General features: G+C 48.6%; 1 protein-coding gene across 3 annotated transcripts in view; it reads right to left on the bottom strand.

The window, feature by feature from the left end:
* PRDM6 (PR/SET domain 6) overlaps window positions 1-26,732 on the bottom strand; it is a 268,286-nt gene that overhangs the window by 12,804 nt on the left and 228,750 nt on the right. For 2 of the 3 annotated variants that reach the window (XM_069625581.1, XM_069625582.1), the window contains exon 7: window positions 10,763-10,939. The exons of the other annotated variant lie outside the window; for it this stretch is intronic. In XM_069625581.1, the coding sequence (XP_069481682.1) occupies window positions 10,763-10,939 (177 nt within the window). The remainder of the gene's footprint in view (window positions 1-10,762; window positions 10,940-26,732) is intronic. 3 annotated transcript variants of the gene reach the window in all.

The raw sequence follows: 26,732 nt of genomic DNA, 5'->3' as shown, positions 1-26,732 counted from the left end.
TTCAGCAGATTACTGGACAGTCATCGTCACCTCCACTAGAGAGAGAGTGGGATCTGCATGCATACATGATGAGTGACATAGTGACTGCCCCAGAAGGAGACATCGACATCTACGTGGGTCAGCACCCCACCAAGTTCGTCATTGACATGGGACCCACGCTACACTTCATGTGCATATCTGAATTTTGCAAGTTGGCACACCCACCAGAGTTGGAACCCTCTGAGTTTAAGATATTCCAGAGGTCCAGTTCGAAGTCACGGGAGGTTCTCAATGCTACTGAACTACAAAGGGAGAAGAACCATGGCAGAGCTGCACGTTCTTCAAGGAGAGGTGCCGGGAAGAAATCTGTTAGGCCGACTAACGGCCCTTGCAATGAAGATTGCAGCTGTGACATGCTCAGTGCAACGATTCCCGGAACTGTTCAAGGGTCTGGGGTTTTTGAAAGGGACCCAGTCACTTTACACATAGATGAGTCAATATCGCCAGTGGCGCAACACCCCTGGCGGATACCCATGCACCTGCAGCCTCGAGTAGAGAAAGAGATCCAGAGTTTGTTGAGGGAAGATATCATAGAACAAGCGCGTGGCCCTACCCCGTGTGTCTCGCATGTAGTAGCAGTACCCAAGCAAGGGTTGTTTGAAAAGATCACGCTCTGTGTGGACATGCATCAGGCCAACAAAGCAATTCGGCGAGAGAGACACCCTTGTATGCATCTGGAAGACATGATTGGCAAGCTAAATGGAGCCAAGATGTTCACAAAACTGGGCCTCTACAAAGGGTACCACCAGATCCAGCTAGATGAGCAGTCACAATATATAGCCACGTTTCCAACCCACGAAGGCTTATTCACTGGGGTAGTTGTGGAATGCTTGCTTTTTCTATCGCAAGCGCAATTAAGTTGAGAAGAGCCTATGGAGATTGGAGGAGTCTCAAGCAGCATAGGTTTGAATTAAGCACCAGACAGGTTCAGTCCCTCCATTGGTAAATGCAAAGTTCCCAATCGAGGCAGCTGCGAGGTTAGCAAGATCTCACGATATTGTAAAAACATCTCTGCACCATCGCTGGCCACAGGCATTCCCCTCCCACCCTGCATCACATAAAGACGAGTGATTGGGCGGCACAGGTGCAGGCTTGCAGGTATTTTCCTTCTGGCCTAGAATCTTGTAGAGCTCCGTGGTGGGCACTGCCTTCCTGGCGGGTGGTGGGTAGAGGACAGCTCTATGTTTAAGAGACGGCCGGTCCCTTACAGAAGTAGCAAGGTGAGGTTTCAGCATTTAGCCAGCATCATGTTTTAAATGAATCCTTTTATATCGCAGTTTGCCTTGCTATGTGAATTCTTTCTTTTGAGAAGCATTGCAGGATGCCCTGGTTTTGGAATTCAGCGACGCGAAGCGTTACTTCCGAACCTGCAAAGAGAGCCCGTTGAGATCCAAGGCGCGGGCCGATTCTGCTGGCGTGTACACGATACCAGGTTGCAGGGATGGCACAGGGGTGAAGGCTGCCACAGTTGAAGTGGTATTGTAGCACCCATCTCCACCCATGCGTGCTCCGGCAGCTGGCAGATTATATTACACTGGGGCTGATTTAGAGTGTGTCGGAATTAGACTGCATATAAAGTTTGCACTTTCTAGCTTTGCCCATTTTATTTATTTATTTTTTGTGCATTTGTAAGGTGCTTGTGTTTCAAAAGTACCCACAGGGCACCGGGGAGGAAACATGGGAATGAAAGGCAGATATAATAATGAAAGAGAGAGGCGGTCCTACTAGGCCTTGTGAGCATTCAGAGCGTGCAAGGTAGGTGCTAGTATTACCATGGAGGCAAGTGCCAGGGAGGAAACTGCAAGCAGCTGCTAAGTGACTGGTAGAGATCACTCGGTAGAGTGGGCAGCTGGCATGCCCATCCCCTGGTCACTGTGCGCGGCAGTGCATCTTCTGCAATACTGTGGGGGTCTAGCTGACAGGCGCCATCACTATTTTGACCATTTCATTGGAAAATGATCTATCGGAGGAGTGGGCATAGTTTGGCAGAGAGTTATCGGCTATCAAGTTACTAATCACTGGTTGACGCAGCCGTCCACTTTTTTAAAGAGATTTTAGGACTAACGTAATTAGTTTTGTTTTTTTCTTTACCGGATTGTGATTTTCTGTTTTTTTTCTCTTTTTTAATGAACCTGGGTAAATGTAAATGATTTGAGTATCGATGTTTAAATTGCTTCAGTTTGAAAGTGTAAATGTACCCACAAGAATTGGGAAAATGAATTGTTATGTAATTAAGATGATGTGTTATTAAGGAAAGTTGTTAAAGGTTATTTTATAACCGTATAACAATACTTAAAAAATCAAAATAAAAGATATCCAAAATGAATAGGCATGGGAGAAAATGACGAGAACCAATAGTGGGCTTGGCACTTAACGTTCTCAAGACCTGGCAACTCTAGCAATTGATTTGCTGGGCTCATATGGGCTTTCGTGTTAAGTGTCGGCCGGTGGCGCGTCATGGCTAACATAGTCTGTTGGGAGACTTTTACAGGGACAGCGACATTTAGGAAGTGCCAAAGTATTCATATTCAGTGGCAGTGGCACGAACTGAACAGTACAGTCAGGCCGGGACTCCCATTCCAAATACGTTCAACATGTACTGACTGGTCTAATGGACTAGAGCACTGTCACATGGGACCAGCGTAAAGTGCCCCTGCTGCCCGTGCCCTTTCTATCTGATACCTTGCACTGACTGGTATATGGGGACTAGGGCAAAGCGCACCTGCCACCCCTGCCTGTTCTGCCTAATGCATTGTACAGTCACAAGGGTGTAGGGTAGAGGGCACCTGCCAGTCACACGGGTGTAGAGTAGAGGGCACCTGCCAGTCACAAGGGTGTAGGGTAGAGGGCACCTGCCAGTCACGTGGGTGTAGGGTAGAGGGCACCTGCCACCCCTGCTTTTTCTACCTGATGCATTGTACAGTCACAAGGGTCTAGGGTAGAGGGCACCTGCCAGTCACGTGGGTGTAGGGTAGAGGGCACCTGCCACCCCTGCTTTTTCTACCTGATGCATTGTACAGTCACAAGGGTCTAGGGTAGAGGGCACCTGCCAGTCACGTGGGTGTAGGGTACAGGGCACCTGCCACCCCTGCTTTTTCTACCTGATGCATTGTACAGTCACAAGGGTCTAGGGTAGAGGGCACCTGCCAGTCACATGGGTGTAGGGTAGAGGGCACCTGCCACCCCTGCTTTTTCTACCTGATGCATTGTACTAGCTGTCATATGGGACTAGGGCAAACACACCAGCCACCGATGCTTTTTATTTTTGGTGCCTCCCAGCCCATGCTCCTTTTGCTGACCCAGGTACCTCCTTAGATGTCACAGGTCAGAGAAAATATTTTATTCTAAGGCAACTCAAAATGTTTAAATGTACACAAGGTGGTTCTAGGCTGAAAAGGAAAGAGTATAGCTGTACATACAGAACCGTATCTCTGTACTCTTTGATTTTGTGACATAAACCAATTACAAAGCAAATTGTGGCTGTTGTTTTCCTGACTGCCTCTTTCTTCAAAGGCAGCGAAGTGGTTAGTGGCCTGGTAAGAACTGCAGAGGGAGCTAGAGAGCAGGCCATGTGGAACTGTGTATTTCCTACTCTTATCCACTAGTGAAGAAGAGCCCCATGTTTATTATATTCCCAGGGCAGAGAGCTCAGTGGGGGTAGATGCCTGGCGTGGCATTACAGACACATTACACTGGTGCAATCAGCAGGAGGGCAAACGCGCTCTAGTGCTAGTCCTTTGCCCTGGTGAAAAAAATGCATTGACCGAATCTGGTTCTTGCACTAGGGCAATGTTTGCCATAATGCCAGTTGCCCAATGTTTCGCAATAACGCCCTTGGAGTGGGTTTCACAATGAGCAGTACCCCAGGAAAATCAAACAAGATCCTCAGTCCAGAAAGAATCCTCGCTCGGGGAGGATGTGGTGTTCACTCTCAGAGGCGTGTTGGGAAAAGGTGGCGGGTAACTCTTAGTAGTGTGACACAAAATGTGGGGGCCCCCTGCAAGCCCTACTCAGGGGCCCCTCACCACCACCAAGCTTCTCAGACAGGGGCGTTGCTAGGGGGGGGCTAAGGGGGCTATAGCCCCTGATCTTTTGGTTGTAGCCCCGGTTAGAATCTCAGGAGCTACAGCCAAAAGACTAGCTAGCCCCCAACCGTTCCGACATCAGCTTAGCCCCGGGTCTTTTCCAGACCTAGCAACTCCCCTGTTCTCAGAGAAGCAACGGGTGTTCCACCATGGGCTTGCAGGGGCCCCCGTTACACCAGTAGGTAACCTGTGCACTGAGAAAAACCCAGGGAGCCCTCCGCTTGGGAATACGGCAGAAGCTCTCTACCCTATAGACCCTCTGGCCCAGTATCTAAGGAAGGTGTGATTTAAAGTTTTCACGTTTAAATAATAGTTCTTAAATAAGGGAACTCGTGTTTTTAATGATGCCGTAGCATTCTGTCTTGTGCTGGTTCGGGGAACTAATTAACATAAATGGTCACATTTGGTGCCCAACATTTGAGTGCACCTCTCAACCATAGTTAAGTTGTCCTTCAGATCAAAGAAGACTTGAAAGGTCTGGTGGTGGCCTGAGTGTCCCCCCTAAGCGTTAGGGTCATTAAACTGCAGAAGAAAGCGAGAGTGCTGCATCTAGTAGCGTCTGCTCAGCTGAGAGCACTTAGTCTTCCCTTCCCCCTAACAGTAATCACGATGCTGGGCTAGAAGGGCATCCATGTTTGGGGGAGCACAAGAAGCTATTCATTCAGAGGGCGATGGGTGCCCTGTCTGCAAGCCAGCCAGCAGGCCTCCCGTTGGTGCCATGCTTCAAGATTTACTGAAAGTCAGGAATGAGTGATGCCTTAAAGCTGTGACACACTCAGCTCTTTCATATGGCTTCAATCCAGCTGGGACATACAGGACGCGGGGACCGGAGCTTGAGGGGGCTTTGTGGATTGGAGGCGGAGCATTAAGGCTAGAGCGCCACATATATTTTGATTCTGAAAAAGCTTCCTATGGTTCAGCCTCCACGTCTGGAATGAAGAGCGGCGATCTCCTCTTTCGACTAGATGGCATTGTTGTGCTTTCTGTGCTAAGGCGTGGCATTTAACGTGACAACCATTCCATGTGTGGTTGGGCCAAGCAGACATAGTCAATGAAATTGAAAGGGGTGACAGGGGCGTCATATTGCTCCTCGCGCAGCTCCTTTCGGCCTTCAGGCGTTCCCCACCAATTTACCAATCACAGGACAACTAACACGCTGGGGGCACTCCCACACTTTTGGGAGCACACCAGGCGCTCTTATTATATCTGATTGGACAGCGCATGGTAGCACCTAACAGTGATAGGGTAAATGGCTAAAAGGAGATCTGACAGGAAATAATATACACATATGCCATTAATGAATCTAAAGCCCGCTCATTTTCCTACACTCAAGCGAGTAGTGCGCATAGGCGGCGGCGCAGCGGCACTGTGCAAGGCCCTTTAAACGGACAGCGGACACATGAGACCAATGGACTTATTCAGCTTTGCACTTTTCAAGTAAACATAGACTCAGATGCCCACCACACACTGCATAAGAAGGGTGCAGCGGGTGGGCAGCGGAGTAGCTTTGCATGCAGCATGCCACAAGGAAGCAGAACACTAAGAAAGCAAGGCCTTAGGGAAGGTCTCAAAATAGGTTTTACTCTAGCATGAGTCCATGCCGTGACAAAGAATGGTGCTGAAAAGACTACACAAATGTAATGCCCTCCAACAGGGAGGAAAGGCGTCTATCGGAAAGATGACAAAAACAGGATGTTAAGAAAGAAAATTAAGTGGAGTCAACAAGGTTACACGTAACACCTTAACATTAAAAGAAATCTATTTCCCATTTTGACCCTGAAACCTCTTCAATTAATTACTAAAATCTATTTACACAGCGCCCAGATAAAATCAATCAAATCGCTGGCACTATTTTTTGCTGTCTTCCTCGTCTCTGCTCACGTCAAGCCAAGGGCTGGGATGCGGCCCTTCCAACACGCCGGGGCAGGGCCGTTGATGGCTCTAATCAGAAAAGTCTGGTCCACGCTTGAGAATGACCGACATTGCACCATTCTTTTCTGCTGTATCTTTTTTTGCTACTAATATGTCATCGTTCTCACCCAGAACCCTGCATGGTCAGACTGGCAAGAGTCATTTTAGCCAAAGGTGATGTGAGGCAGTTTGTTGAACAATGGACAGGTGGCGGGTTAAATGAATGCTGAGGAGCAGGGTCTGCAGCCATTTTAAGCGTTTCATTTGTTTAGTAAGTGAAAGTGCAGTCGGCCCCAGCTGTACATTTGATTATATTTCAATACTACTTATTTGTGTTCGTTTTCTCTTTAAACCCACTCCCACACTTCTATCAGTGACTGTGCTCCACCCGACACCTTGGCCGGGCCAATTGCGTTGCCTGTTTGTGACTATCCAGGAAGAAGCGTGTGACTGGCTGGAAGAATGGCCTCGTGCGAGGTCGCTCATTTGTGCTTTATCTTATTTTATTTATGTGAACATTTGTGTCACGCCCAGACCCACGGGTATCAGGGCCTTTGTACAGGAGGCAATAAGGGAGAACACATACAATCAGGATGGTAAGCCAATAATCAGTTCATAATGTGCAAAGTAGACCTAGAGTACGGTTCGCCGTACTTATCAAACAGACACGTTTTCAAACGTCTCTTGAATGCTGGGTAGGAAGGTTTGCTTCTTAGGTGCACAGGTAGTGGAGGGAGCGGTAGTGGTGTTTCCTTGCAATGCCGCTGTTCAGATATTTATTTATTTATTTATTTTATTTGCTTGTTAGGCGCTTATACAATTAGAAAATACTGTGTCAAAGGGCCCATGGGGCAAGCGAGGGAGCAGCAGTGGGAAATACATTAAAATACAGAAAAAAACACAATATGTAAGAGCATTGGGGGGAAGAGGAAAACAGGACAAAAACCTACTATGCCTTCTGAGTTTTCAGAACGTGCACCTGGGGTGGGGCTTCATTGTGAATGCAGCGGTGTGCAATGGATAATGTTTTGAAGTTGATCTGCGCTTTTATCGGTAGCCAAGGGATCTCACGACAAGTTGCAGAAATGTGGTTAGATTTGCAGAGGCCCAGGGCCTTGCGCAGGTCTATGTTTTGTAGCAACTGAAACCTTGTCAGGTTGGAAGCGGACGTGCCCTTGAACGGTATGCTACAATAATCAAGATTGCCCTGGATGATAGCTCTTGAGAGGGTGAGACAGTTGTTAGGGCTTAAGAACTGCTTACGTAAGATACATTTTGCAGTGTGGCCTGCAGAAGAGGAGCAGGCATTGATGTGCCTTGTTATGGATAATTCAGCATCAAGGTAAACTCACAATGTTTTTACGTCTTTATGGACAGTAATAGCAGTGCCACTGATAATGAAAGAGGAGTAGGAGGTGTCAATGGATTTTTTGGCGAGAGGGGGAGCCCACAATGGGCCTCATTACGACCCAGGCGGTAAGTTACCGCCTGGGCCGTGACTTTACCACCATGGCGTAAACTACGTTTACGCCATGGTGGTTGGCGGACTTACCGCCCCATTCCGACCTTGGCGGGGCGGTAAGTCCCCAATCCCCATTTACCCTTCCCCATTCCCATTTTTGCCCCATAGGGCATAATGGGAGTGGGGAAGGCGTTAATTACGCCACCGTAAATTACGGTGGCGTAATTAACTCCATGGTCCCTTAGCGCCATGGATTTTAACACCTGCTAAAAGCAGGTGTTAAAAGCGCCATGGCGCTAAGGGACCTCGTACTCAGGCGGTAAGGGTCGGCGCTGTTAACGCTGCCGTTAACCCCTTACCGCCTGGGTCGTAATGAGGCCCAATGAGTTGCTCAGTGTTCTCATTGTTGATGCAGAGATTGTGGGTAGCCAACCAGTTCTGGATAGTGCAGAAGATTTTTTGATGGTGTCAGCGTCACTACTGTGATTGCCCGAAATAGGGATGAGAATTTGCATGTGGTCCGCAAAGTTGGTGTAGGTGATGCCCAATTGCATGAATATGTCAAAAAGAAGTTTTGTATCGGTAGTACACAGGGTGGGGGATCTACAGGAGCCTTGCAGAACACTAAAGGGGACAGGGATGGGATCAACTGAGTGGTTGTCAATGAAGACTCAGGATGTGTGTTCGCTAAGGAAGGATTGTATCCATCAGACCACGTCAGGGGAGAAATGGAAGGAAGCGGAGAGGTTTTGGCAGAGCAGGTGATGGTCCACCAAATCAAAAGCAGCCGACAAGTCTAAAAAGAGAACGAGGGCTAGGTTTCCAGTGTCTCTGATACTGTCGAGTTGTATTTTTAGGTCAAGGAGAACCATTGTGGTACTGTGCTTAGGCCAGAAGCCAGATTGTTTGACACTGAGGAGTGTGTGCGGTTCAAGGAATTGTTGTGATAGGAGATAGGCAATGCGATCATGGGTTTTGAGCAGGAAAGGTACTGTTGTGATAGGTCTGTAATTTGTGGGAACTGTTTGGGCGAGAGGGGGTATTTTCAGCAGGCAGGTGACCCAGGCTTCTTTGATGCTGGTGGATTCTTCACAGGATTTGAAGGAGGAGTTGACACATTCTGTGATGTTTGGGGTCAGGCGGGGGACTCAGAGCTTGATAATGTGAACAGGGTAGCTGGCTCCCTTACAATTAGAGGGCTTAAGATCCTGGATGGCGTTCAAGACATTTTCTTGGGTGACAGGGAGGAAGGAGAAGCGGGGGACCAACTCAGATGGGGGGTTTGGATGGCTCAGGTCGGGCAGTAAAATGGAATTCTGAGGAGTGTGTTTGCCCGCTAGTAGAGCTTTCTTGGAAGAGATTTTACTGCATAGGAGGTTGATTTTGGTGGAAAGGGCAGTTTGAATGGTGTGCACCAAGCATTGTCTGGTTTTACTAGGGTGGTTGGTGCATTCAGATTTTCTAATTCACGCAGGATAATGAAGAGTTCCTTGGTGTTGGAACTTGCTTTAGTGATTCTGTTATCGTAGGAGGTGGTTTTAGTGGTGAGAATTGCTGTCTTATATGCCTTCGAGGCGGAGGCCTTGCCCTATGACTGGTCATTATTCCCTCTGGAATGACTCTTACTAGTTTGAAGGTGTTTAAGGGACAGGGGTTTCCTCTGTCAAGATATCAGTCTTTGCTGATCTTGTATAGCCTATTTGCCAAGGCTGTGTTACCTCCCCTGCACCCATGTTAATTGAATTACTTTCAATACTATTTGTTGTTTTGTTGTTTATAAGTTCTATGTGCATTGGACGGTTCCTTTCTTATTGATTCTCTCCCTCAGGGTGTGCTGTACCTGATAGGTCAATAGGCGCATGCAAGCTGTCTTTAGTGATCTACAACCTGTAATGATGCAGCATGGAGTCTGTGTCATCCAAGGTGTGAAACATACACCATGCATCAATTTACTGTGTTAGGATGGCTCCAAGTGGTTGGAGCTTTTTATTATGTACATTTTAGATACTATTTCTACATACTGTGGTGAGAGAATGGTGCTGTATCTTGTGCAACAGAATAGTCCATTGCAACAGCCTTACAGCTACAACTGTGAGCTGTTGACTGCCCGTAGATACCTGATTGGCTTTAATATTCACATGTCATGTATTTTGAGGTTTTATTTAAAAACAAAAAAAAATCACTGCTTGGCCCGGATTATATCACCTAGAATGGTTGTCCAACTCCGGGCCACATCCATGTCAGGTTTTCAGGATACCCCTCATTAATATTCATGAGATAGATTTGCATACAATGATTCTAAATGTATGCACAATTTTCCTCGGGAATACTAATGAGGGATATCCTGAAAACCTGTCAGGATTCCGGCTGTCGAGGCCCAGATTTGGACAACGCAGAGTAGAATCTGCCAGATTTACCAGGTTGGCATGAAATGTTGTGGAAGTCTTTAGGCCTTAAGAAGGGCCATGGGCTGGTGGGAGAGGACTCGTCTGGGATTAGGGTGGCATTGAAGGAAAGGCTGATTGGCAAAACATTGTCCAGGAATATTGAACCCATCCAAACTTTATTACTCCCAACTATAACTGATTTATTGTACTGAATAGTTGTCTTTTTGGGTAGAAAAGGTACTGTTTGTGGATTGCTTCTCCCCATTCTTCAGAACAAGCTATGTAGTATGAATGCGTGTCACCCATGCACTTTGTTGCCCCTTTGATTGCAGCCTCTCCACCTAAAAGTACCTGTTCCTAGCTAGAGGTGGGCTTGAAAACAAGCATCAGCAAGCACTGTCCTCCCCGAGTGACAGAGATTTTTACTACACCCAAAGCCCCCCATCTCACGCGGCACATGGCTTGTAATCTCACGGAGCATATCATTAGGAAAGGAGGGATCTTCTCAGGACCAACGGTGTCTGTAGCTGGGAACCAGACATCATTTCAAATATGCCTGGCTTGGCTTTAGAGGGGTCTTACATGAAGGTAGTTTGGTAACTGGTATGACCACAATCATCTGACCTGAAGCTGCTCTGTTGAGAACATGAGACTGAATAATGACTTTCAACATGTGCAGAAAGGCAGATTTACTGGTGGGTAGCCTCTCCTGAGGGATTCCCTAAGCAAGGGTCTCTGTTCTGAATCCTGGCAGGGCGCGGTTGTACGGGAGCCTGGCTGGCAGCTGGGAATTAGTCAGTTCTGCTAGGAGGCTGAAGTATCTCCCCTTCCTTGCTCTCTGCGGGTGCAACTCCTGAGGCCTCTTCTGCTCTACTTACTTAAAAGGCTTTTCCCCTGTGTGTGTCCGGATGTGGTTGTTGAGTGTTGTTGCACCAGCAAAGGCGCGGCCACAGTAGCCGCACTTGAAGGGTCTGTCGCTGGAATGGGTGACCACGTGATTCCTCAGTTCCGATGGCTGGGAGAAGGACTGGGAGCAGTGTCCACACTGGTAGGGCCTGCAACAGGTAGAAAGAAATAAGAGGCCATTGGCATTGTTTTCTCTTTACGAAAGGCAACCAACAACAGCAATATGGCGCAATCGGACAGAGCGCTATCTTTGGGAATAGCAGTAAAAGGAATGTTTGAGATACTCCCTGGAACACTTATTAGTGGAAGGGGAGAGATTGCAGGTCAAATGATCTGAAATGTCAGGGACTGAAAAGAGTAATAGGTTGACTGGAGCATTATGTGAGCGTTTTCCATAAATATTGTCTTTGCTTGGGGAAAATCTGGGGGGTAAACAAATCCTTTTTTGACTAAAGTTTGACATAGTCTGATATCCGAACGATGAATGTGTAATGTCTAATCTGGTGCCCCACCAGTGCCCTGACTGACCAACCCATTCCTTGCGCATGCATGTGAGTGGGAGTGGCTGCTGGATCTCACGCCTCACCTTTTGTTTTTTAGGTTTTGCGATAGGGAGATGGGCACATATTATAATTCTATTCAAAGGGTTAATGTACATTTAGTATACAAATAGTTATAATTTCAAAATAACTCAGCAATGCCTAATCTGATAACCTCAGTGTTGTGCTAGAATATATCACGTTTAAAAGTCCAGATTGGACATACAATAATCTAATGTCATGAATGTATTTATAGATTCAGATTGTGGTACAGATACATACGTGAAAACGGCATGTAATACTTTGGTGGTGAGTTCAGTCATCAAGTTAACTGGTGTCTTGCACTGGGTAAGCAATGATTGTATGGGAAAATAATCCTGAAAGATGCCAAGGTTGCAGGCGTGGACCAGCACCCGGCAATGTCTAGCAAGGGCATTGTCAGGCAAGCGACTGGAGTAGACCTTCTCAAAGCCACTTTGTAGTCAAAATAAATCTGAATTGTGTAAATAATCCACAGAATGTAAATGCCCCATGATTAAGGGCCCTGCTTGGGGCAGTGCCGGGATAGCTACATGTGTGTGGCAACCCTGCCAGCTCGGAGATGTGGCCAGTGAAGCCTGATCCCCATCACACCTGTAGAGATGATGGGGGCGCGCATGCGCCTGTTGTGTTTCTGGTCTCTGGGAGATTTTGCCCCTTGCCTTTCCCGTGCTCCCTCTGTGTATGGATTCCAATACTTCTTCGCAGAATCGTCCACTTCTGGGTCAAGGTTTTTGAGCCCAGAAGATGATTATATAAGAATCTAGAGGCAGCGAAACTTCAAACTTGACTTTCTTCGAGTATCCCCCGCATTAATATAATATGCTCAATTTCCAAATCATACAAAAAAGGATGCTAGGCTGCGCTCAACCGGAAAGGATCTGCGCTGTGTGTTGGCAGCGCGCATCACACAGGACGGAGCCGTAAACAGCAGTTCCGCGATGTCCCTGAAACGTCTGACTATCTATCCCTTCATTAAAGGCGCTCATGTCTGCTATTGATTCTTACAGCAGAGTTTTATAAGTCTACTGCCGCAAGCTAATTATTTAATGTGTTAAATGTAATTAATATTGGCGCCGGGCATTTCAGGCCTTTAAAAATATTGAAGTAAGTGGTGCTGCCTATTTTTGCTGGGGGGAGTTGGGGGGTGCGACCGAGAGCCGTAAAGTAAACACAAACTTAATGGAGCGCTGGAAATGATTCTTGGTGTTCACTGAAAAATGGCAAAACCACACAAGTAGCAAAGGAATGATCTGTTGATTTCCAAAACACTTGCAAATATGGGAGTTCTCTTGCCTTGCAGTCAGTGGCAGGGCGCTGCGTTGCCTTGCAGTCAGTAGTAGGGCGGTGCATTGCTTTGCAGTCAGTGGCAGAGCGCTGCGTTGCCTTGCAGTCAGTGGCAGGGCGCTGCGTTGCCTTGCAGTCAGTGGCAGGGCGGTGCGTTGCTTTGCAGTCAGTGGCAGAGCGCTGCGTTGCCTTGCAGTCAGTGGCAGGGCGCTGCGTTGCCTTGCAGTCAGTAGTAGGGCGGTGCATTGCTTTGCTGTCAGTGGCAGAGCGCTGCATTGCCTTGCAGTCAGTGGCAGGGCGCTGCGTTGCCTTGCAGTCAGTAGTAGGGCGCTGCGTTGCTTTGCAGTGAGTGGCAGGGCGCTGCATTGCTTTGCAGTCAGTAGTAGGGGACTTTGTTCCTTTGCAGTCAGTGGCAGGGCACTGCGTTGACTTGCAGTCAGTGGCAGAGCACTGTGTTGCCTTGCAGTCAGTGGCAGGGTGCTGCGTTGCCTAGCAGTCAGTAGTAGGGTGCTGTGTTGCCATGCAGTCAGTCTTAGGGTGCTGCGTTGCCTTGCAGTGAGTGGCAGGGCGCTGCGTTGCTTTGCAGTCAGTAGTAGGGGGCTGCGTTGCTTTGCAGTCAGTGGCAGGGTGCTGCGTTGCCTTGCAGTCAGTAGTAGGGGGCTGCGTTGCCTTGCAGTCAGTGGCAGAGCGCTGCGTTGCTTTCAGTGGCAGGGCGCTGTGTTGCCTTGCAGTCAGTGGCAGAGCACTGGGTTGCCTTGCAGTCAGTGGCAGGGTGCTGCGTTGCCTTGCAATCAGTAGTAGGGCGCTGCGTTGCCTTCCAGTCAGTGGCAGGGAGCTGCGCTGCCTTGCAGTCAGTAGTAGGGCACTGCGTTGCCTTGCAGTCAGAAGTAGGATGCATCGTTGCCTTGCAGTCAGTGGCAGGGCACTGCGTTGCCTTGCAGTCAGTAGTAGAGTGCTGCGTTGCCTTGCAGTCAGTGGCAGAGAGCTGTGTTGCTTTGCAGTCAGTGGCAAGGTGCTGCGTTGCTTTGCAGTCAGTGGCAGGGTGCTGCGTTGCCTTGCAGTCAGTGGCAGGGCGCTGAGTTGCCTTGCAGTCAGTGGCAGAGCACTGTGTTGCCTTGCAGTCAGTGGCAGGGATCTGTGTTGCCTTGCAGTCAATGACAGGGCACTGCGTTGCCTTGCAGTCAATAGTAGGGTGCTGCGTTGCCTTGCAGTCAGTGGCAGAGCGCTGCGTTGCTTTGCAGTCAGTAGCAGGGTGCTGCGTTCCTTTGCAGCCAGTGGCAGGGTGCTGCGTTGCCTTGCAGTCAGTGGCAGTGTGCTGCGTTACCTTGAAGTCGGTAGTAGGGCGCTGCGTTGCTTTGCAGTCAGTGGCAGAGCGCTGTATTGCCTTGCAGTCAGTGGCAGGGCCCTGCGTTGCCTTGCAGTCAGTAGTAGGGCACTGCGTTGCTTTGCAGTCAGTGGCAGGGTGCTGCGTTGCCTTGCAGTCAGTGGCAGCGTGCTACGTTACCTTGCAGTCAGTAGTAGGGCGCTGCGTTGCAGTCAGTGGCAGAGCGCTGTGTTGCCTTGCAGTCAGTGGCAGGGCCCTGCGTTGCCTTGCAGTCAGTAGTAGGGCTATGCGTTGCTTTGCAGTCAGTGGCAGAGCGCTGCATTGCTTTGCAGTCAGTGGCAGGGCACTGCATTGCCTTGCAGTCAGTAGTAGGGTGCTGTGTTGCTTTGCAGTCAGTGGCAGAGCGCTGCGTTTCTTTGCAGTCAGTGGCAGGGCACTGTGTTGCCTTGCAGTCAGTGGCAGGGTGCTGTGTTGCCTTGAAGTCAGTGGCAGGGAGCTGCGTTGCTTTGCAGTCAGTGGCATAGCACTGCGTTGCCTTGCAGTCAGCGGCAGAGCGCTGCGTTGCCTTGCAGTCAGTGGCAGAGCGCTGCGTTGCTTTCAGTGGCAGGGCACTGTGTTGCCTTGCAGTCAGTGGCAGAGCACTGGGTTGCCTTGCAGTCAGTGGCAGGGTGCTGCGTTGCCTTGCAATCAGTAGTAGGGCGCTGCGTTGCCTTCCAGTCAGTGGCAGGGAGCTGCGCTGCCTTGCAGTCAGTAGTAGGGCACTGCGTTGCCTTGCAGTCAGAAGTAGGACGCTGCGTTGCCTTGCAGTCAGTGGCAGGGCACTGCGTTGCCTTGCAGTCAGTAGTAGAGTGCTGCGTTGCCTTGCAGTCAGTGGCAGAGAGCTGTGTTGCTTTGCAGTCAGTGGCAAGGTGCTGCGTTGCTTTGCAGTCAGTGGCAGGGTGCTGCGTTGCCTTGCAGTCAGTGGCAGGGCGCTGAGTTGCCTTGCAGTCAGTGGCAGAGCACTGTGTTGCCTTGCAGTCAGTGGCAGGGATCTGTGTTGCCTTGCAGTCAATGACAGGGCACTGCGTTGCCTTGCAGTCAATAGTAGGGTGCTGCGTTGCCTTGCAGTCAGTGGCAGAGCGCTGCGTTGCTTTGCAGTCAGTAGCAGGGTGCTGCGTTCCTTTGCAGCCAGTGGCAGGGTGCTGCGTTGCCTTGCAGTCAGTGGCAGTGTGCTGCGTTACCTTGAAGTCGGTAGTAGAGCGCTGCGTTGCTTTGCAGTCAGTGGCAGAGCGCTGTATTGCCTTGCAGTCAGTGGCAGGGCCCTGCGTTGCCTTGCAGTCAGTAGTAGGGCACTGCGTTGCTTTGCAGTCAGTGGCAGGGTGCTGCGTTGCCTTGCAGTCAGTGGCAGCGTGCTACGTTACCTTGCAGTCAGTAGTAGGGCACTGCGTTGCTTCGCAGTCAGTGGCAGAGCGCTGTGTTGCCTTGCAGTCAGTGGCAGGGCCCTGCGTTGCCTTGCAGTCAGTAGTAGGGCACTGCGTTGCTTTGCAGTCAGTGGCAGAGCGCTGCATTGCTTTGCAGTCAGTGGCAGGGCACTGCATTGCCTTGCAGTCAGTAGTAGGGTGCTGCGTTGCTTTGCAGTCAGTGGCAGAGCGCTGCGTTTCTTTGCAGTCAGTGGCAGGGCACTGTGTTGCCTTGCAGTCAGTGGCAGGGTGCTGTGTTGCCTTGAAGTCAGTGGCAGGGAGCTGCGTTGCTTTGCAGTCAGTGGCATAGCACTGCGTTGCCTTGCAGTCAGCGGCAGAGCGCTGCGTTGCCTTGCAGTCAGTGGCAGGGTGCTTCGTTGCCTTGCAGCCAGTAATAGGGTGCTGCGGTACCTTGCACTCAGTGCCAGGGTACTGCGTTGCCTTGCAGTCAGAAGTAGGGTGCTGGGTTGCCTTGCAGTCAGTGGCAGGGTGCTGTGTTGCCTTGCAGTCAGTGGCAGAGCGCTGCATTGCCTTGCAGTCAGTGGCAGGGTGCTGCGTTGCCTTGCAGTCCGTGGCAGGGCACTGCGTTGCCTTGCAGTCAGTAGTAGGGTTTTGCATTGCCTTGCAGTCAGTGGCAGAGCACTGTGTTGCTTTGCAGTCAGTGGCAGGGCGCTGCGTTGCCTTGCAGTCAGTAGCAGGGCGCTGCGCTGCCTTGCAGTCAGTGGCAGGGTGCTGCCTTGCCTTGCAGTCAGTGGCAGGGTGCTGCATTGCCTTGCAGTCAGTGGCAGGGTGCTGCATTGCCTTGCAGTCAGTGTCAGGGCACTGCGTTGCCTTGCAGTCAGTGGCAGGGTGCTGCGTTCTTTTGCAGTCAATGGCAGGACGCTGTGTTGCCTTGCAGTCAGTGGCAGGGTGCTGCATTGCCTTGCAGTCAGTTGGGAGGGTGCTGCATTGCCTTGCAGTCAGTGTCAGGGCGCTGCGTTGCCTTGCAGTCAGTGGCAGGGCGCGGCATTGCCTTGCAGTCAGTAGTAGGGCGCTGCGTTGCCTTGCAGTCAGTGGCAGGGCACTGCATTGCTTTGCAGTCAGTGGCAGGGCGCTGTGTTGCCTTGCACTCAGTAGTAGGGTACTGCGTTGCCCTGCAGTCAGTGGCAGGGTGCTGCATCGCCTTGCAGTCAGTGGCAGTGTCCTGCGTTGCCTTGCAATCAGTAGTAGGGCGGTGCGTTGCTTTGCAGTCAGTGGCAGAGCGCTGCATTGCCTTGAAGTCAGTAGCAGGGCCCTGCGTTGCCTTGCAGTCAGTAGTAGGGCACTGCGTTGCTTTGCAGTCAGTGGCAGAGTGCTGCGTTGCTTTGCAGTCAGTGGCAGAGCGCTGCGTCGCCTTGCAGTCAGTAGTACAGTGCTGTGTTGCTTTGCAGTCAGTGGCAGAGCGCTGCGTTGGTTTGCAGTCAGTGGCAGGGCGCTGTGTTGCCTTGCAGTCAGTGGCAGGGCGGTGCGTTGCTTTGCAGTCAGTGGCAGAGCGCTGCATTGCCTTGCAGTCAGTAGCAGGGCCCTGCGTTGCCTTGCAGTCAGTAGTAGGGCGCTGCGTTGCTTTGCAGTCAGTGGCAGAGTGCTGCGTTGCTTTGCAGTCAGTGGCAGAGCGCTGCGTCGCCTTGCAGTCAGTAGTACAGTGCTGTGTTGCTTTGCAGTCAGTGGCAGAGCACTGTGTTGCCTTGCAGTCAGTAGCAGAGCGCTGCGTTGCCTTGCAGTCAGTGGCAGAGCGCTGCCTTGCCTTGCAGTCAGTGGCAGGGCGCTGCCTTGCCTTGCAGTCAGTGGCAGGGCGCTGCGTTGCTTTGCAGTCAGTGGCAGAGCGCTGCCTTGCCTTGCAGTCAGTGGCAGGGTGCTGCGTTGCCTTGCAGTCAGTAGTAGGGTGCTGCGTTGCCTTGCAGTCAGTGCCAGGGCACTACGTTGCCTTTCAGTCAGTAGTAGGGTGCTGGGTTGCCTTGCAGTCAGTGGCAGGGCGCTGCGCTGCCTTGCAGTGAGTGGCAGGGCACTGCATTGCCTTGCAGTCAGTGGCAGAGCGCTGCGTTGCCTTGCAGTCAGTAGTAGGGTGTTGCATTGCCTTGCAGTCAGTGGCAGAGCGCTGCGTTGCTTTGCAGTCAGTGGCAGGGTGCTGCGTTGCCTTGCAGTCAGTGGCAGGGCGCTGCGCTGCCTTGCAGTAAGTGGCAGGGTGCTGCGTTGCCTTGCATTCAGTGGCAGGGTGCTGCGTTGCCTTGCAGTCAGTAGTATGGCATTGCGTTACCTTGCAGTCAGCGTCAGGGTGCTGCGTTACCTTGCAGTCAGTGGCAGGGTGCTGCGTTGCCTTGCAGTTAGTAGTAGGGTGCTGTGTTGCCTTGCAGTCAGTGGCAGGGCGCTGCGTTGCTTTGCAGTCAGTGGCAGGGCGCTGTGTTGCCTTGCAGTCAGTAGTAGGGCATTGCGTTGCCTTGTAGTCAGTGGCAGGGCCCTGCGTTGCCTTACCATCAGTAGTAGGGTGCTGCGTTGCTTTGCAGTCAGTGACAGAGCGCTGTGTTGCATTGCAGTCTAGGGCAGGGCGTTGCCTTGCCTTGCAGTCGGTAGTAGGGTCCTGCGTTCCACTCAACAAGTCCGCATTTAGTGCATTAAGCATGGGAAAAATTTGAATCCTGTCTTGAGGGATATAAAGGATTTGCGGCTGAGTAGTAGTTTTGGGGCCTAGCTGTCACTGCCACCTGTGCTCCCAGCGCCAATGGCCACTTCCGTTTAAATTGCTGTCTCCTTAATAGATGTGCCTGTTGGAACGGGACTGGAAGCAGGGGAGAAGGGAAGGCGGCAGTCATGACCGCCAAGCATGGACTACAATTCAATTACGTGCAAAACAATGTACAGCCTGTCATCTGTCATGGGGGCTTCCTGGCTGTGGCTACCTGCATGGCGGGGCACCAAGCTTCCTGTTTGTCAGGATTGTGCTGCTCTGCAGAAAGATTAGTTTTACCTTATTAAAGCTGGGCTTTGTTGGTAGAACATGGTTGTAATTGCCAAATGCCGTTTTGGCCTTTAAGTACGCCATCTTTAAATAAGCAGCTGCTGCCGCCCGTGAAAAGGGAAGCCTAGATGCAAGTTCAGTCGCACGGAAGTACATTGCTCCTCAGCATGCAGGCAGCTGCGCGAAAGCCCAAAGCCTCAGCTTTCCAGGCGTGACGGCCGGACCCATCACGAGGAGTACTGAGGGATGCAGTGGAAGGGGGCGACTGGCAATGTACGCCACATCGGAGCATGGAGCTCTAAGGGTATCAATGGTAGAATCCCAGTGCCAGGGCATCAGGCAGCCAGTGCAGCGTGTTAACACCTATGTCTTGGATTGGAGGCAGACAAAATGTCTACTTAGACTGGGAACCCGGTAAGCAGCATTGCTGGCCTAAAGGGGTTTACAAGGGATGCTAAGAGTGTCAGCTACTGTATTGTTAAGTAGCACAATTGGGGCGGCTCTGAACAATGGGGTCCTTAAATGGAGGAGATATTCCTTCTAAAGAAATGCAACACAAATGATCCTGCCCAGTGGCAGGAAAAGCCCTGATTCATTGGTTAAGCACAAAGCACCAGCCCATGGGCCCCAGCTTAATTCTACAGTAGGTCCCGCCCAAGCCAATAAAAATATCATGAAAATGTGTTTTAGTGTTGATGTTTTATTGCCCTCCTAGAATCCGTAAGGTTTTGGTGTAGTGCAAAGACATGAGACAGAAGGACAAGGCATTTATAAATGTCCATAGAATCAGGGGATGGCATTGCAGAACAATAGTACATGGGTACCGTTTAAGTATATGTTATGCTGCTTGAAAAGTACACAGTGCTCTTCACAGTAATGGCACACCGTAACTCATATGACAAGATCCAGCTCAAGGTTTAAATCCGGACGTTCATGGGTATGACCACATTTTGGAGGATTTTGTGTATTGCAACTATTGCTGAATTTGAAACTTAATACAGAAGTAATGACATTTGTCTTTGGGGAGTACCTAATGGCCAACCTTGTTTTTTGGTTCACTGCTGAAGATGAAGGGGTTCGGTTGTAAATGTATTTTCCCAGCTTTCATTTTAGGGTGTTGTCGATAGCCCCAACACCTGAAAGACCTTTTGGCCTGGAGGGAATTCAACCAATCAGAAATATCTGCATAATAGGGGGAAAATATATGTTTTTATGGCTTCATGAAGTCTTACGATTATTAGTTATGGAATGTAGGAAAGGGTTAAAGAGTTCCACAAGGGTAGGGTCAACATAGAGAAGGCTCTGCCTCTATTATGTTTATTTGATAGTTCAATAGAAGAAGGGGGCAAATAATTCAAGGTTTTAGCAGTGACGAAAGATAGGATTTTTTAGCAATCTCAGTGAACAATGGTCAAAGGCACCTAGAGCAATTATTTTATAACTGAACCAACACAAGATAGGCGGCTGCGTTCTGAGTGAGATGAAGATGATGGACTAAATAAGCCTACATCCTGAAGTAGGACGATTTGCAGCAATGTACAGGGCGTGGGAATACTCCAGCCAACACTACTGTGTTTTAATAAAGTCAGAGAGGGGGCGATCGTTTGGATCCCCTAAAATATTAGAATCAAGAGCATTTTACTGCTTTCACTGCTCACAAATAGCACAGCTCCTAAATACATTTTAAATCCTTGGTTAACATCCATTGGTGGTGAAAGGCAGGTAGTTGCTGTTGCCACAATTCCTTGCTGATTCGGATCAGTATTGATTAAGTCTCATCGGTATTTATCATCAGTCAATAGGAGCCCTTCCTGTCCTTTGCTCTCCCTAAATCAAATGTTGGAAGACACTGAGCCTATTTCAGATGAAACTGACCAGAATGCTACACTTTAGGAGTGGAAGTCATTTGAGTGAAACATCTCAGCCAGAAGCTTAGGGTGCGAAATCAACAGGTTCGACGGCACGGGTGAACATTGGGTTGGTCCAAATCAAGTGGCAAGCTTCTGAAGAAAACAAGGAGTGGGAAATAAGCTGAAATTCGTCTGGCAAAAAAAGGGAAGGGCATTCTGCCAGGTCTTATGCGGGATCCGAATCTCCACCGCGTTAATTCACAAGTCGGAAGGTTGGGAGAGAGAACCAGAAGCCAGAGATGACGTTTTGGGAGCATAATCCTAGGTTTACAGTTATGTATTTACATTGTACTTGGTGGGAATGCTGTGGTTGTTTCCATGTTTCTCAGTGATTGAAAATCTTTGACTCACAACCAACAGCTCAACAAATTGTAGAATAATTGAGAAATGTGAAATAATACACCATATAAAAGACGTGCACGTTTGCATATATATAAAACATGTATTTATATATGTGTGGGTTTTCTATAGTGCAAACCTAGTAGAGGAGCCATAGAACGCTGTACAATAGATGGGGAGAGAGCAGGCGTGGGAAGGAGGGTAACGCATCCTCAACTGCACGTTACATGGATGGTGAAAATCATCGAGAAGTTCAGTGATCACAAATGGGCAGAAAGCTGCAGACCAAGCGCCATTACCCATTCACAGACCTCTGGGGTGGCTTGCAATAGTTATTGTATGTTCAGTTGGATTAGAGTATTCTACTTAACAGATGACCGGTGCCTGTCTTTCCAAATCATGGAGTTATTTTGACTTGACTAATTTTCTCCAGTTTTTTCTCCCCTTTAATTCTTTTTGTTCCATTTCCCCCACTTATGTCCCGATGCAGTGCTCTCTTTATCACGCTATATTCCATATAGTAGCTTTACACAACTGTTTTGTTTACAATTTTATTTTCAATCTCTGAAGTTTATTCTCTCCATTTCATTTTTATAATGTCCTGTCCTTTTATATTTCTCTGTCCCTGCTGAGCACTTGAATATTCTCCTTCCCATCCATTTATTTATTTAGCAGTTGTTTCTTTTGTTGTTGTTTCTTGTCTCGCATGATCCAGTCTCCCTTTTCTAGCTCTGCTCTTGTTCCTGCGTGTCCTTGTCTCTCATCTTTCGCCCGCTTGTTTAACTCTCGGTCTCCTTCCCCTGCACCCAGGAAGATCTGTGCGCCCAATCTAGCAATTCTGGCATAAATCAGCATGTCTCGCTATCAATGAGAGGTGGCCTGTGCTGGCTGCTGGACCAGGTGCGGCGGCATGGGGTGACAGGTGACAAGTTGAGAGAATCTGTCATTACAAGTGACAGGTGACATCTCAACTCTCTTGTGATTAGAAAATAAACTGCAGGCATTTGCAGGGAGATTACATTCTCCCAGGTTTTATGTAAACATATCTTATATGTATATATGTAATACATGGCAGCCACAATATCCGTATAAAAGCGTGGAATCAGGTTCTTATTACAGGCTGGTTGTGAAACGTTAACTAACTTGGAATAAGAAAATGCATCACACCTGCCTTGTAATGGGTTATTATGCTTCAGTTGTGATGTTACAATGTCTGCTACTTGAGCCAGCACAGAGCGGAACTCCAGCTGTCACTTCTGCACTTAAAGCGGTGACAAGCTTTTCAAATACCGTGTTTGTATGGTACCTTTCTGTGACACTTTACAAACAGTAATTGACAAGAAACTGTTTATGGAAGGTTGTTTAATTTGTACACTTCTGGGGTACAAATGAAGGAGAAAATGTTAGAAGGCTTTGCATGGTGAAATACTGAAATCACCAAAAAGGCCTTGGCACTGGGAGGGAAAACCCATGGCAGTTAACACATCTGAGCAAGAATCAGTGTCCTTTACTTATTTTAAAGTAAAAAATGAAAACTTTTTTGTCATTCACTTTGTTAAACTGCTCAAACTATTTTTGTGCAACAGATTTCAAGCTCCATGTGAGCTTTTTTAAATGCAAACACGTTCTAGATTAATTGCATGGAACAGCAAATGGAAGATCTCTCACATTAGATCAAGCAAGAGGCCATGACAGTGGGTGGCCATGCATTATAAGGAATAAAATACACCCTACTGTACGTAAAAGGGATATCTGCAGGTCACCTGTGAGTTTCATGGGCTTATGTAGGAAGTCGCGCTTTGGCCTCGCTCTTCTGTTGGGTCACAGAACTCCTCTCTGACTTGCAGTATCCTTATAAAGTACACTAGGGGGCACTTTATCCCGTATATGTATGTTATCTATTGTTCTGTGCTACTATAGAAAACCCATTGAATTGTAGGGGTGTGTGTGCTGTTTAGATTCACTGAAACGCATTAGCTAATGGAATGATCTCCCACATAAGGTCAATTTGAATAAATACACAGGTTGTGTTTTACATATACATACCATGCAGCTTCTTGACTGCTAGCAGTTTTTGGGAAAGACTTGAAAGAAGTCTGTCAAACAGATTGTTTACATTGGTTTTTGGACAAGGGATCAGTATGAGTGGATTACATTGATTCTGATGAGTTCTGCCCAGTGCCTATTATGACATCTGGCCCGGATGTGAGGGGCCCCAGAGTAGCACCTTTCCGGGGGTGGCATAGACTTCTACACCAGCCCTGGTTTCTCCCCCTTTGTGATATAGCCCCAAGATTCCTTTTTGCAAAAATGTGAAGATGTGTTTGTGGAACCCGAGAAGAGGGCATTAGACATTACCCTGCAGGAGTCTGCAGCACGGCTTACGAGGATGAGCTGTAAAGGACTGGCTAGCAGAAAGTAACGGGGGCGTGCTGTGAAGGTGCAAAATGCAGGACGTAAGTGGGCCAGGCCTAGCCAGGACTCAGTCCTGGCAGTCTCCAAATATTGACAGTGAGTCAGGGTTCTGTCAGGGCTCAGCGAACATGATCCGTTACCCCCGCCCTGATGTATTCCCTGCAGTAACGCACATGAAAATGAGTGCCAGTGCTGTTCTTCAACAGTAGAAGCCACTTTCAGCCACGTTTCTAACCATAACATAAGTTAAAGAAATGTGCTTGTTTTCAAACACTGAATGGAAATTATACCAGAATACATTGCCTTATTTTTATTTTTTTGTACAGCACATATTAAAGAATTGTCATTAGAATGATTTTAATTTGTAAGAATGGTGGTCTACGTTCAAAAGAACTTTGGGTTTGCATGGTCCACTGACTTATTTTGAGTTGATGTCCTATTTTATAATTTAATTAATTTATTTTGACATGCAGATGCCCTACTCTTGGTCAAAAGCCCCTTCTGTTACCTTGGTAATCACCTCAGTCTGCTATGAGAATGTCACGCAGTTGCGCAGCTAATAAATTAGCGCTGGTTCCCCTTTGGTGGCAGGTGTGGGTGGCATGCGAATTGGAGTGTGGAACGACTGTGACCAGCAGCCTTGGGTGGCAGGGATCCTGCAGCTGGCGCCTTGCCCTGCGCGTCTCCAGCCCACAGACCGCTACGTGTCGCCATTAGATGGATCACCCCACAGTATTAAGGCAGGAGCCCGGCAAAGCAAGGCCGCGTGCGGCTTTCCCTTAGAACTCACGCAGGCATGCACGTTTTACGCAAACATTGTTAACTCTACCCAATCCCGTCCTCAGATGACAAGGGGCGCTCTGTTCGGCTCTAATCTGCCATGAATGGGTTTTAGGTTGAAATAACAGGGGCCCCTTTATGAAAAACAGAAAAGATACTGCAGGAGCGCGTAATGTTAAAGGGAAGATGTGCGTGGTGATTGAGAAAAGGACTACACCATCCAGGGAGCAATTGTAAGCAAAGAGAATATTCAGTGGCAATCGATCCATCTAATAGCCAAAAGGGGCAATTATCATGTACTTGCCTCTGCTTATCTATTAGTGCAGCGACGATAATAGACACGGGCCCACTAAATAAAACATAACAAATCTTTTTATTTGTGTATGTCCCCTTGTCAAAGGAAGTCACCTTGTTTAGTGAAAAGTGACGCCATGTTTAAATGGTGTCATCTATAGAATGGCGCATGCACTGTGTATCTGCAGATGGGGAGGTTACTGGAGGACGCCGATGCATCAACTTCCAGGTTAAAGCTATGGGCCCAACGCTCAGGAAGTGAACTCTGACGGACGTTCTGATTTCGTGAAGCCAATGACATAACAATAACACAGCGCATCAGCTACCACAATGCGTGCCCCCTGACGGGTAGACGGCCCCCACGTATGCCACTCCTCCCAAGAGATATTACTAAATCTAGAAACAAACAAAAAGCGTCAACGTACCCTTTTTTCTGTCTGCTTTTCATGTCATTCCTAGGGAGAAATAAGAGTTTGCATTTTTGAAAGCACCTCCCACTAGACCCCTTTCATAATCATGACTTAAAATCAACCTGGCTGTTGTACTGCTTCCATTTTGTGGAATTCTCTGTTTCTCACTCGACAATCCCCATTTGGGTTTGCTTCTGTTGTGCATGCACTCATGCACACGCGCACACATGCACTCACAGAACTATCATCTATATAAAAATGAATACATACAGTTGGCATGTTAATAACATGAATGATATGCTATTGTTTGTCGAGGAGCCTTCCTGTTGCATTGACAATTCTTTGTGGATCCTAAAGCTATTAGTCTGCTGCTGCATCATCTTATCAACAAAACCTACACTCATGTCCCAATGGAATGTAGCAGGGGAAGACGATTCACATGAACAAACAGTGAGTGTCTCATTGAGGGTATGGTGGTAACCAGTGTTGGAAGTGGGAAAAATGTACTCTTGTAAGGCCCCCTCCCCTTCAAGCGGATAGGTGGGCAGTTTCCTACAGGCGAGGCTGATGGACAAAGCCCCAGTCCACGGCGACCAGCAACCTATCTCTTTAGGGAAACTAATTCTTGTGATTTGCATAAAAGCAAAGGGCATTATGGGAACATAAGAATGATCACTTTTTACATTTGAGAATGTGTTGATGATAGTTATTCAGCAGAAAACCGTTCTCATCATGTAATGCAAAGTGGGCTCTGGCTTTTCATTTGTCTCAGCACTAACCCTAACAAAAAAACTATGCAAAGCCCAATGCCTATATACTCATTTGGACATGTTACCTGAAGAATGCGTGACTTCAGCTGTTTCAGCATCAAGATCCTTACAAGTTAAACAATGATTCCTCTGGAGCCTGTATAACGCGTGAGAACTGCTGCTAGGACTACGTTTTGGGGACTTCTGAACTAGCCTAACCCCAGGGGTTTGGACCTCAGAACTGTTGGGCGCACCAGCAAGACACACCTTGTTGGTGCTCCCCTCTGTCTTTTTCCAGCCATTTCCTACCCAAGTGGTAACTGTAAAAGCATGTTGTATTTAAAATACCTCCTATTTTCAAATTACCACTTAGCTATGAGTTGAGATCATGTGTGATATGTGCATTGTGGGGTACACAGAAAGTGCAGATTGGTGTAAATGACCCATGTTTCCCCATGCAGTACTTGCTATGTGCCCAAGGCTGCAATATTCCATGCAATTTCAATTCATAATTAGAAGTTTTTTTTAAAACAAGTGGTATTTAAAATACTACATGTTACTACATGTACCCCCATACTCATACTGAAGGCCTGGGGCAAGGAGTCGCGGTTCATATTAGTCGATCTCTGAAGAGCACGAATAAAGAGCCACTGTGTGGGGAATGACTGCCCCACATACGGTCTGGCGTCAGAGCGCCAATGAGAATATTTATTTACATGGTGATTTCAGAGTTCTTCATGGAACCATACATGCCTCTTAATTGGCTTCTCCTTAACACCTAAGTCCACACAGCCTGAGCACGCCACCCTTCCTGCGACTGAGTAATCTTGATTCCCACTGTTTCCCCCCTGGCTACTTGCAGATACATTGCTGGCAATTGCCCACCCTCCCCTGTGGTTAGATCCCCACTCCCGTATTTCTCTGCGCCCCAACCATGTTCTTCCGACTTTGATTGTAAACCACTGCATTGCTTTCCGAAAAACGAGGTCCGCTCTCAATAAATACCCTACTACAAATGTTCAGAGCTTTGTTCAGGTTCAAAAGCAGAAAACACAACCTACATAAATAGTGCAACAACAGCAGCAGCAGGAGGAGCAGCAGACATTGGACTGGGCGGAAGACAGTAAGAACGCAGAGGAGACTGGTGCATGTGGTCACTGTCAGTGTTGATTGATTGATTGGGCCAATTCTTTCCTTCTCCAGGGGTTGTGGAACTGTAGGTGGGAATGGAAGAGAGGAAATAGAGGGTAGTGTGGGGGGATGTCGTTGGTCAGTGTTCGTTGACTGTCCGACCAAGTCAGCTTTACTCTCTCACCAGGTCTTGACAGCTCAATGGACTGTTCTGTTGGAGAGTTCTGCGCGCAGTCTCTTTCTAACAGTCTGATAATAATGATAGTAATGATGATATCACATGTTGAAACCAGCCCTTCGTGTGCCTCGCTACCC

The sequence above is a fragment of the Ambystoma mexicanum genome, chromosome 6p (assembly GCF_040938575.1).
Source record: "Ambystoma mexicanum isolate Mex_15411 chromosome 6p, UKY_AmexF1_1, whole genome shotgun sequence".
NCBI lineage: Eukaryota > Metazoa > Chordata > Amphibia > Caudata > Ambystomatidae > Ambystoma > Ambystoma mexicanum.
Note: the sequence above shows the minus strand (reverse complement) of the source record. Positions and strands in the feature narration are given on the sequence as shown.